The 12500-nt window shown below is 50.1% G+C and overlaps 1 protein-coding gene across 1 annotated transcript in view; it reads left to right on the top strand.

Annotated features, from left to right (window-relative positions):
• Window positions 1–12500, top strand: part of si:ch211-126j24.1 (phosphofurin acidic cluster sorting protein 2) — a 109159-nt gene that overhangs the window by 52990 nt on the left and 43669 nt on the right. Inside the window, 2 exon segments of the mRNA XM_061232911.1 lie at window positions 9740–9829; window positions 10768–10893. Coding sequence (XP_061088895.1) covers window positions 9740–9829; window positions 10768–10893 — 216 coding nt within the window.

The raw sequence follows: 12500 nt of genomic DNA on the forward strand, positions 1-12500 counted from the left end.
TCTCTCTGTCTCTCCCTCTCTCTCTCCATCCCTCTTCCTCTCCTCTCTCTCTGTCTCTCCCTCACTCTCTCCATCCCTCTTCCTCTCCTCTCTCTCTCTGTGTCTGTGTCTCTCTCTCTCTCTCTGCCTATAACTTGTCAGAGTTACCTTGTTTATATATTCGGTTTGTCCAAAGTGCCCCCCCCGGCCCTCATTCCCCCCTCCTTGGCTGTAAATGTGCGGCTAATCCCGTACAGCGGGGGGAAACGGAGCTAATGGGAAAAAGATCTGGCTTCTGAGAGACTGAAAAGCAGCAGAAATCCCCTCCCTCCCGTAGACTGAAGCGCAGTTCTGGGCGATACCAGTCGGAAATATGACATTGCATTTTACGTACGTATTTGTCGTCTTACAAAACTCCCATAATGCGTAGGGCAGGGGTGTGTGTGCATGTTTTGATTTTTACTCTAAGCTTCATTGATGGAGTAAAGCAGCTGGTGACACATTTAACTCACCTGTGCTATTTCCCTGGATTTAAATTCCCTTATGGAAAAGTATTGCATGTAATATTTTTAACCCCAGTATTTAAAAGATAAATTGTGTTTGCCCATATATTGTGAAGTGCTGCTGTCACTTCTTGATAATGTACTTCTTGTCAATACATTGCCAGCATTGGTGCTCTCTATCTCTTTCTTTCTCTCTCTCACTCTCTCTCTCTCCCTCCCCTCTCTCTCTCACTCTCACTCTTTCACTCTCACCCACTCAATCTCTGATTCTGTCTCTCACTCACTCTCTCTCACTCTCTTTCTTTCCGTGCTATCTGTTTCTTATGTTCTCCATCCACCCACACACACACACACACACACACACATACTCTCTCACACACACACACACACACACACACACACACACACACATACTCTCTCACACACACACACACACACACACACACATACTCTCTGACACACACACACACACACACACACATACTCTCTCACTACTCTCTCACACACACACACACACACACACACACACACACACACACACACAAACAATGAGAGAGTGGAGCAGGGGACCGCCATCTTGTCCAGAGGGACTTGCAATACAAGAGAACTACTGGATTTTACAATTAATGACGTGGGTTTAATTGCCTGAACGTACTGAATTTTCAAACATGTATGGAAAGATTGTTGTGTTCAGTCAGAGTAATTCATAGTGAAAATGAATTAAATTAAGTCATTAATACTGAACTGACATTCTAATGGATGGACCCAACTGAAAATGTTTCAAAAACATTTTAACCTTTTTCTTCTTCTTTTTCTTGAAGCTTAACATTTCAGAAAGTTACTGACACACATGACCTGTCAAAGGCCTCCAGTACAGACAGCCAGGGCTGACCGTATGCAATGGTGACATCTTTTCCTCAATTAAATGAGGATGTTATTTCATCGATTTTGCGTAACGATTTTCTTTTGCATCCGGGTGATTCACAACCTACTGACTTTCATTGGGATTTTGTGTTATGTAGGTCACTCGTTTGACACTACTTTCCTCTCTCTCTTTCTCTCTCACTCACTCTTCTTTTCTTTTCCTTCCTTCTTCTCCCCTTCTCTAACTCACTCGCTTTCCCCCCCTCTCTCTCTCCCTCTCTCTCTCTCTCTCCCTCTCTGTCTCTCCCTCTCTCTCTCCCACTCTCTGTCTCCCCCTCTCTCTCTCTGTCTCTCCCTCTCTCCCTCTCCTCTCCCTCTCCCTCTCCCTCTCTCTCTCTCTCTCTCTCTCACTCTTCCTCTTTCTGTCTCTGTGCCTCAGACTATCAGAAATGAATGTTTGAAAAGTGCCTAAAAAGGTACAAATGCTTGTTGCCGGGGCAGAAGATTGTGCCCCCAGCAAGCAATATAATTCATTTGTACCCAAAGAGAACATTACTGTACTTTCAGGAACATTTGGGAACATTTGATCCTTGAAGACTAAATTGTACCTCCTCTGTCACTTATTTCTGAGAGTGCACTCAGTTCCCTCTCTCTCTCTCGCTCTCTCTCCCTCTCTATATCTCTCTCCCTCTCTCTCGTCCCCTCTCTCTTTCTCTCTCCCCTCTCTCCCGCTCTCTCCCTCTCTGTCTCTCCCTCTCTTCCTCCCTCTCCCTCTCTCTCTCTCTCTGTCTCTCCCTCTCTCCCTCTCTCTGTCTCTCCCTCTCTTCCTCTCTCTCCTCTCTCCCTCTCTCTATCCTTCTCTCTGTCTCTCCCTCTCTTCTTCCCTCTCCCTCTCTCTCTCTCCTTCTCTCTGTCTCTCCCTTTCTTCCTCCTCCCCCTCTCTCTCTCCCTCTCTCTCTGTCTCTCCCTCTCTTCTTCCCTCTCCCTCTCTCCCTCTCTCTCTCCCTCTCTCCCTGTCTCCCTGTCTCCCTCTCTCCCTCGCCCTCTCCCTCTCTCCCTCTCTCCCCTCTCCCTCTCTCTCTCCCTCTCCCTCTCCTCTCTCTCTCTCTCCCTCTCTCTCCCCCCTCTCTCTCTCTCTCTCTCCCTCTCTCCCTCTCCCTCTCCCTCTCTCTCTCTCTGGGAGGAAGGGTAAAGTGGAGGAGTGCGCTGTGATCCGTGTTTTTCTCCGGAGCGCGACATTCCCGTCGCTCGCTCCGAGCCGCCAGCGGAACGCCACCGTTTTCCTCGCCTCGCGCGGAACTGGGCGTTAAATCCGATTTCCAGAAGGTTCTGCACCCGAGACGCTGTTGAGAAGCCGTGGGTGGGGGGGGGAGTGGGAGTCGCAGGGGAAGCGGACGCAGACACCGTCCTCTCTTAATGGAAATCCAGGAGCTGTTCTCAGAGAGAGAAAATATAAAAGTCCCGGCTACTGCGTGTTCCTAACAGCTGCTGTTCCGTGCCGCGTGCTTTCTCTAACTCCAGTGAAGAAAAATCTATTGGTATTTCGTTATGAAGGCCAGTTCATAGTCCAGCAACAGTGTCGCTTGACTGAACTCACAGTACGCTCGTGAACATTGTATCGTTTCCCGATGTAGTCAATGTAGACTGTGGTCTTTGTCCTTAGCAAAAAAACGTACCAACGCACTCCAGACGCCGGAGTAGAAACTCAATTTTGCTGCAAGCAGCACATTGGTTACAGCAGCACTCTGTCACTGGACTATAAACCGGCCTTTTCTCTTTAGTCGGTACTCAGTTAGTCGATGTTCACTGAGGCGAAAACATTGCGGTTTGATGCACTTAGCAGATGCTCTTGTCCAGAGCGACTTACACACAGCTTTCATCTCTATACACAGTGTCCGTTTGTCCCGCTGGGGCTAGTGACTCAGGTTAAGTGCCTCGCTCAACAACCAGTGTCCTACACTCTCAGAAATAGAGTGACAGTGGAGGTACATTTTTGTTCTTCAAGGATCAACTTTCCCAAAGGTACCCTGAAAGTACAGTAATGCATTCTTTGGGTACAAATCAGTACATTTTCTGAACAAAAAAAGATTAGTTGTGTATTGTTGGCTCGGGGTACAGTTTAATGCACTTATGGGGGCCCCGCCCCAGTGACACGCTCTTGTACTTAGGCGGCTGTATATCTGAGTGTGTACTGGGGAGTCAAACCTGTATCGAAGCTCCCTAACCGTTGTACCACTAAATAAAATGTAATCATGCTGTGGTGGTCGTCTCGGCCTGAAAGCGTCTGAAACCCTCGCTCTCCCCTCCTCCCCTCTCCCCTCCTCTCCCCTCCTCTACTCTGAGGTCAGGGCCCCGTTTTTGTCTTCTGTGAGAGCCCCAAACAGGAACTTGACGGGACGGGGGGGGGGTGTTTAATGTCCCTGCTCCCCCTCCCCTCGAACCCCAGCCACCTGGCTGATGATTAAGTTTCACCCCCCCCCCCCCCGGAGCGCACACTCTTCATATCCACGTGTCCCCGCCAAGATTTTATAGCAGCCGTCTCAAACTTCAGAGCCGGGCCACGGTGTCGGGTGGAGTGCCACTTTCATCTCTTCTGGACACTGTGGAGGGCTTCTTTTAGCTAGACACTGCAGACGCTGCGGCCCTCCAGGACTGGAGTTAAACCTGCAGACACTGCGGCCCTCCAGGACTGGAGTTAAACCTGCAGACACTGCGGCCCTCCAGGACTGGAGTTAAACCTGCAGACACTGCGACCCTCTAGGACTGGAGTTAAACCTGCGGACACTGCGGCCCTCCAGGACTGGAGTTAAACCCGCAGACACTGCGGCCCTCCAGGACTGGAGTTAAACCTGCAGACACTGCGGTCCTCCAGGACTGGAGTTAAACCTGCAGACACTGCGGCCCTCCAGGACCGGAGTTAAACCTGCAGACACTGCGGTCCTCCAGGACTGGAGTTAAACCCGCAGACACTGCGGCCCTCCAGGACTGGAGTTAAACCAGCAGACACTGCGGCCCTCCAGGACTGGAGTTAAACCCGCAGACACTGCGGCCCTCCAGGACTGGAGTTAAACCCGCAGACACTGTGGCCTTCCAGGACCGGAGTTAAACCCGCAGACACTGCGGCCCTCCAGGACCGGAGTTAAACCTGCAGACACTGTGGCCCTCCAGGACTGGAGTTAAACCTGCAGACACTGCGGTAGTCCTACGCACATCAGGACCTCCGTCGGAGCAGTTACGGATCGTTTCATCCGCTGCTCATTATCGTTTGCTCGTCAGCGTCGTTCAGAAACCCTTCACCGTCGACGGCGTTAATTAGACGATACAAATGAGATCTTATTTTCAGCGCGCGGTCCCTGTCACGAGATGCGTCTCCGATGTGCGTGTTCTCCCCCCCCCCCAAATCTGTGATGCTATTAATACATTTGTTTTTGTCAAAAGGGATTAATTTCTGTAAGTACGTTTGAAGTATTTGTTTATTTATGCCTTTGTTGGTTTGGCTTGATGCACGCGGAACGCGTTGCGGCTCGTTAGGCGGCTGATATCGATGGCGATTTCCCCGGTGTCTTGTTAGGGCCTGCCAGTGTAATCCCCCCCCCCCCCTACGAGGCTCGGAGACCGGGGCCGTGGAGTGTGACAAACCGCGCTCGTCCCGGCGGAGAATCCGTCAGACGGCAGGACGGGGGCTGCGGAGGGGGGGGGGGGGCGAGCGTGCGTGTGCGAGTCGTCATGGTGATGAACGACCCCGTCCGAGCCAGCGGGGCGGAGACGGATCGACTTCAGAAACCGGCCCATTAGCGAAAAATCACTACGCCCCGACACGCACTTCAGAAGACAAACAGCCGCCATTTTAATCAAAGTCTGCGGATTTATCTGAGAGGCATTTTTGTATTTCATATCCTGATACATTTATTACGTGTCAACTTGGGGGGATTGGACGGGTGTGGTACTGGCGTATCCATCCATTCATTTATTTTTCTACTCAAGATTCCCTCATTAGCGAGTGTGCTTGCACCCCCCCATCCTTTGGGGAGGTTCTGAGGGCTTGGCACATTGACTGACTCAATCTCATTCAGACCGGTCAGGTCAACACCCCTCACCATCCCCCCCGCCCCTAACCACCCCCCACCCCCCTCCGGGGACACGGGAACCTGACTCACGAGGTGATGTCAGTGCAGAGCAGTACATTCTGGGTATGTCTGCATCATGGGGAATGTGGGGGAAATACCAAACGGAGGGTTCCGGAAATAAGCCCCCGTTGGTGCGGGTGCCTGGAAGGGGGGGGGGGGGGGGGGGTTCTGAGGTGTGGGAGGGGGGCGTAAATTAAACTGCTGCTAACTGCTTCAGTGTTGCCTAAAGGCTATGGGATTGGGCATCGCTCTCTCACTTGCTCTCTCACTCTTTCTCCCTTCCTCCCTCACAAATTCTCATTCAGATCAGCTTTATGGGCATGTTATGGGCACACTTGCATTGCCAGGGCATACGGTCCACTGAAATAACAAACCTAACAGGCAATAACAAATGGAAAAGCAATAAACATCCGGAATAAATAAATAATAATTACATCTAGGAGATAACACGTGCAATTGGCAATGAACTATAATAGATCTCACTCTTTCTCTCTCCTGCTCCTTCCTGCTCTCTCACTCTCTCCCATCTGACTCTATCTCTTTCTCCCTCTCCTTCTCTCTCTTTCCCTCACTCCATCTTTCCTTCCTTCTCCCTCTCTTTCTTCCTCTCTTTCACTCTCCCCCTCCCTCTCCCTCTTTCTATCTCTCCCCCTCCCTCTCCCTCTTTCTACCTCTCTCCCCCTCTCTCCCTCACTCTCCCTCCCTCTCGCTCCCTCTCTCCCTCCCTCCCCCCTTCTCTCCTTCCCTCTGCTCCTCACAGTATCCCCTCAGTCGCCTCTCAGTAACGCCGGGTTTTCTTATCGGCCGCGGGGCTGAGAAAGAGCTCCCGAGGTGCGGTGCGGTCCCGGCGCTGTCCAACACCCCTGACCGACGGGTTCATATCCCGTCTGCGGCCGGATCCAATGCGAATACAATTACTCAAAACTCAGAAACGGGACGCGGGGGGGGGCGATGAGTTATTCCACCGCGTAACCGGGGACGACGTGCCGTAAATCTGAATGAAATGTAAACCCCCGCAGCGGCCGGGGTGCGGATACGGGCGGAGCGCGTTCGAGAGACGGCCGGTTACCCCAGCGCTCTGCTCTTCCTCCAGTCCTCTGGGGCTGTAGGGCAGTCGATTATGTTGTCAGCGGCAAAACGGAAATCAGCGCTCGGTGCTGTTGGCTTCTCCCGCACATTAAAAGTAGAACTGAAATATTAATGAAAGTGTTTATGCATCCATAACCGCAATGGGCTTCCCTCTTTTCTACATTCATATCAGTACACTACCAGAGTCCGGGGCCACATCCTTCCTTTTGTAACTAGCACAGGTTTTAGTGAAGTAGAATACTGTATGAATCTTGAGCGTATTATTTAGTAACAAGCACAGGTTTTAGTGAAGTAGAGTACTGTATGAATCTTGAGCGTATTATTTAGTAACAAGCACAGGTTTTAGTGAGGGGGAATACCTTATGAATCTTGTGCATTTTATTTTGTAACAAGCACAGGTTTTAATGAAGTGGAATACTGTATTGATCTTGTGCGTATTATTTTGTAACAAGCAGAAGTCAATTATAATACTGTATGAATCTTGTACATGTTATTTTTTAACAAGCAAAGGTTTTGGTGAACACTTACTCATAAACACTTTCCTCTTACGCAACAGCTACACAGCAGGCACGTGTGTGCTTGTCAGAGTGCATTTTTATGATTTTTGACCTGTTATCGGCTGCTTAGCCAATCACACGTCACAAGTCTGTTTCACCCGTATTGCGTTTGCAGCTGATGCAACATCTTTCACAGGAATTACCATTTCGTTTAAAAAAGTGACAGTTTTTGCCCTATTTAACCTGTAGCACTGGAAGCAGCCTCTCATGAGGTTCCCCTGGTAAACTGTGGATTGTGCTGAGCTGCAGAGGGGTACACTGTCCCTGTGTTGGGGAGTAGTTTACCTACCTTTATTTAAACTAGTAGTTTAATAGACATTTCGCAGAGATAACTGCTATTTCTGTTAGGTTTAGCGGCCTCCCTGTGGGTTACATTAGTAATTTAGCTGACACTTTTATCCAATGCAATTTACAGTTGATTAGACTGAGCAGGAGACAATCCCCCCCCCCGGAGCAATGTGGGGTTAGGGGCCCAACAGCTGCACTGGGGCTTGAACCACCAACCTTCTGGGTCCCGTTCAAGCACCTTAGCCACTTGGCTACAAGCTGCAGCGGAATGTTAGTGGTAACCATGGCGCCCGGGTGAGCTGGGGGTGTTGTGGGATTTGGGGTGGGGTGGGCGTGGCTCTTGGTCACGTGACCACGCTGTCACCACGCCTCTGTTTCGGGCGTGATGAGCCTGAACAGGGACCGGCGCCACACCCCCTCCAATCATTTTAGGGTCAGCCCCCGCGGCCTGCCCAATGCAAAGATTATTGGATTATGGGAGCGCTAATCCTCCCATTTTGATCCTTGCCGGAATGGCAGGCATAAGTCACTTCCAGGATCTTGCCCCAAACTGCCCCCCTCCTCCCCCATCTATCCCCCTCTAAACCCCCCCCCCACACACTCATCTCTTCTTGCCACAAACTTCCCTTGAACGATTCGCGATTCCTTAACGACTGCGCATGATATCACAGAGGTCAATGTTGCGAGTGCCGCAAAGATCGCTGCCGCTCCAGCTAGACAGCTGTTAATCCTCGATTGTTCCTGCTGGGTCACGACAGGCTGTGTGTGTGTGTGCGTGCGAGCGCGCGCGCGTGTGTCTCTGCACGCCAACCCTGTCTATTTTAAGCAATTGCGGCATCCTGCATTTTCCCAGATTACGCGTTTCGAGACGGCCTAATCCGGGCCTAAAACAGCGCCTGTTGGATCAGGGGCGGCTCCCGGGGCTCACAAAGGGCCGATTCACTGCCGGGGAATCCACTTTCCGTGCCCAGACACGGGGGCGAACGGCCACACAGGTGAACCGCGCGGCGACTCGCGTGCGATTGGTCGACGCTGCGGCCTATCGCCGGAAAAAGGGGCCAGCGCTGCGATTGGGTAAAACCGCAGCGCGACGGACCGCCCAGCTGCCGTGCAGCTGCCAGAACGGCCCAGACGCAGCGGGAGTTTGCAGGAGTTCCTTTTTTGGACGCTTGCCCAGGTTTAGTAATGCTGCGGGTTCGTAGATATTCAGCGCGAATGGATATCGCGTAGGTGTCGTGTAAAAGAATCGCATTCTTGTCCGTTTTCCAGTTTTCGTTTTTTTTTGTTGGTTTTTTTTTCCGTGTAGTGAAAGCAGTTATGCAGGTCATGAACTGTAAATGTCAAGCAATTAGTTGCTTCAGAACCCCAGGTGAATAACCCATGGCGTGCTGGCAAATGGAAAAACATTTTTTTTTTGTTGCTGTTTCTGAAGATTCATTTCTTCTTCCTTTCTTTATTTATTCATTTACATTTTTTTAAGGAGGAAGGTTTCACAGGACAGTAGCGGACACCGTTTCCCGTGAAATCACGCTGACGTGTCTTCGGAAACACTGTCCTTATTTCCCTGGAGGATCACTTCTTCGTTCTTTTGATCAAACCTCACCATGCACCTGTCTGCAGTTTAACCCTTTAAGGTCACAAATGTGCGACTCGAAGGTTCATTCAGCTGAACGTTCTAATGCTGATGTCACAATCACTGCTTGGTGACTGAAAACAATGGCGTTCTAGAACACTGCCTTGGAATTTTGAATAAAAAAACATTCCAAAAAACCTACTCTTCAAAGGGTTAAGGTGCCGGCATTTATATCAATGGGCTCACCCTGCTTCCTGTTGGAAGGTGAGCATCCCACAGACGTGATTTTAAAAACATTTGGAGTTTTGTTTCTCTCTGTTGTGCAATGGCAGTTTCTAAATCATGGCTTTGTAAGCTACAGCTACAGCTACAGCTGCAGTGGTGCCTTCAGGCAAAAATCATCAAATAGGTTGCGCTTGTGTGATGTCACTTCCTGCAAGGTTAGGTGTGTCCACGTTCACAGCCCCAGGCATTAGGACACCAGACTCTGAGGGGAGGGAAGACTTGGAATTCTATAATATTCAGCACCTGGAGTTGGGTTGGAGCTCTGGAGCTAGGGAGGAACACAGGTACAGGAAATGAACCCCAAATCAGCAAACTGAGGCAGGGCGTACGGTCAACACACAGGAAGGACACGCTGTGTGTATCTGCTCCACAGCGGAGAGCGGCTCCCCAAAAAACATATTTCTACTGGTCTACTGACACCAGGTTGTGTGCACTGTCCTGACCCTGTCCCCTCCTGGTGTGCCTGTCCCACAGGGCTCCAAGCGCATCCTGAGGTCAAACGAGTACGTGCTCCCCCCTGGAGGACTGATGGAGACAGACCTGGAGCTCACCTTCTCATTACAGGTAACAATCCACAGCTCACCTTCTCATTACAGGTAACAATCCACAGCTCACCTTCTCATTACAGGTAACAGTCCACCCCCACCTCCTTACAGGTAACAATCCACCCCCACCTCCTTACAGGTAACAATCCACCCCCACCTCCTTACAGGTAACAAACCACACCCCTCATCTCATTACAGGTAACAAACCCCCCCCCATTACGGGTAACAAACCACACCCCCCATCTCATTACAGGTAACAAACCCCCCCCCCCCCCCATTACGGGTAACAAACCACCCCCCCCATCTCATTACAGGTAACAAACCACATGCCCACATCATTACAGGTAACAAACCACAGCCCACCTTCTAATTACAGGTAACAATTCACCCATCGCAGGTAACAAACTACACCCCCACCTCATTACAGGTAACAAATCACATGCCCACATCGTTACAGGTAACAAACCACACCCCTCATCTCATTACAGGTAGCAAACCACGCCCCTCACCTCATTACAGGTAACAAGCCGCACCCCAAACCTCCTCACAAGTAACAAACCAGACCCCCAACCTCATTACAGGTAACAAACTACAACCACACCACCTGACAGGTAACAAACCAATGGCTGTAATTAACGGTGTATTAAATGTAGCTTTTGCCTGACTTGTTGTTTTGAGATGTGCATTGTGAGGGACAGTCACTGCCATGACCGGAACCCTCTTTGCAGGGTGGGAATTCTGGGAAATCTTCTGGTAGAGCCATGGGGGAGGGGAAGCAGCAGCCACGTTGGCTGGAACATCAGGCCCCCCTGGTCTGTGTGGCTGTACCCACCAATCTAAAGGTGGGGGTGGGGAATTAGGCCAAGTGCGCTGGGACCGGGGCAAAGTGACCTCCAACTAACCTCCGGCATTCCCGCGTCTGTGTTCGTGTGTGTTTTTTTGCGTTCCCGGCGACAGTATCCGCACTTCCTCAAAAGGGACGCCAACCGGCTGCAGATCATGTTGCAGAGGAGGAAGCGATACAAGAATCGCACCATCCTGGGATACAAGACGCTGGCGTTGGGGGTCATCAACATGGCCGAGGTAGGGACCCAAACCTCTATAAACTTGATTCATCTCAGTTCACTTTTATTTGTGTATTGTGTTTTACAAAGGACGCTGTCACAAAGAGATCTGGGCCTGAACGTGAACCTCAGGAGTACACGCATATGTATTCTAGACTCAAACTTCAAGATGACATTTTTTTATTTTTTTTTTTTTTACATTTCAATGAAACATTGATTGGAATTTGTCCTGGTGTGTGCTCTGGTTAACAAAATCAGCAGCGATGGTGAAGTACACAACATCAGATGCGTGATAAGAAAGATAAAAACTGTAGACAGCGTTCAGTTAAAATAAAAACCCAAATTAAGAATGCACAAGTACAAGTACGCCCAAAATGACTGACGTACAAACATCATCATAAAACTGCAGAATCGCGTTTAACAAATCAAACGTTAATTAAATCCTGTGTCCCATTAGGAACGGGATGTTGACCTGCCTTTTTGATTGGCTCTGTAGGGGCCAATTAGAAGTTGCATTCCAGGGGGTCAGCTTTCATGTTGTTTTAATCAAACGCTTTAGTTCTCGTTCCGTGTAGATGCACACGCGATATATTTTGCTCAGAGAATGAGGCGACGAAAATAAGGAAGCTCTTCCCATTTTTAAAGCCGCAAACACCTCCATTCTCCCATTACTGGTGATATTAATTATTGAGACAGTTTGGCTCATTTCAAGACTTGCCAATGGGGGTAAGAAAATTTTATCTGTTCAGCGAACAGTAACTGAAAACAAGCTAATATTTTCTACTTGAGAGGAAAAATACAATTTGTAAGTCTCATTACGAGAGTGAAGCACTTATTTAGACCGGTCCCCAGTGGAGGGGCTGGAGTCTTTGTGCTGCGTATGAAATCATTTCACAGACTGAGCCCATAAAGAGAGCGAGATTACAGCCCATCTGTGCAGCTCTCCGAGAGAGAGAGAGAGAGAGAGAGAGAGAGAGAGTGTGTGTGTGTGTGTGTGTGTGCAACTGCATGCATATGCTCGTGCACACACTCAAGCACACACACATGTGCACTTGCATGTACACACATGCATGCACACATGCACGCACACACCCACAAATGCATGCATGCACGCACAAACACACTCACTCATGCACACACACACTCTCACACACTCTCTCACACACAGTGTGTGGGTAGTTCAGATTGAAGCTCTTGGGAGTAGCAGACTTCCTGCAGACTGTGAAAGCCCTGATTGTCCAGTGCTGAATCCCCCAAACAATGACACCACAACTCCTCCTCTCCACTCTCCATTTCGGGCTCTCCTCAAAAGTTCTCCAGAGGCCAGGCATTCCCCGATCGGCACCCCCCCTGGCTCGCCCCCTCTCTGCTCAGGCCAGACCCGACCCTCAGCCCCAGACCTCCATCCATCCACTCTGCTGCTTAACTTGCGGGAGGCTCTGGTTGCTAACGGACGTCTCTGGTTGCTAACGGGAGTTTCTTGGTTGCCAACGGGAGTTTCCAGGGCCGGTATTACAGTGCAGTACAGTCTGTCGCCATGGTAACGTACTTGTTTGCGCCCCTCGAGGAATGTTCTGCTTCAAAGGCTAGGGAGATGGAGAGTGCGGTGTCAGGAATACAAGAGCT

The sequence above is a fragment of the Conger conger genome, chromosome 2 (assembly GCF_963514075.1).
Source record: "Conger conger chromosome 2, fConCon1.1, whole genome shotgun sequence".
NCBI classification, from domain to species: domain Eukaryota; kingdom Metazoa; phylum Chordata; class Actinopteri; order Anguilliformes; family Congridae; genus Conger; species Conger conger.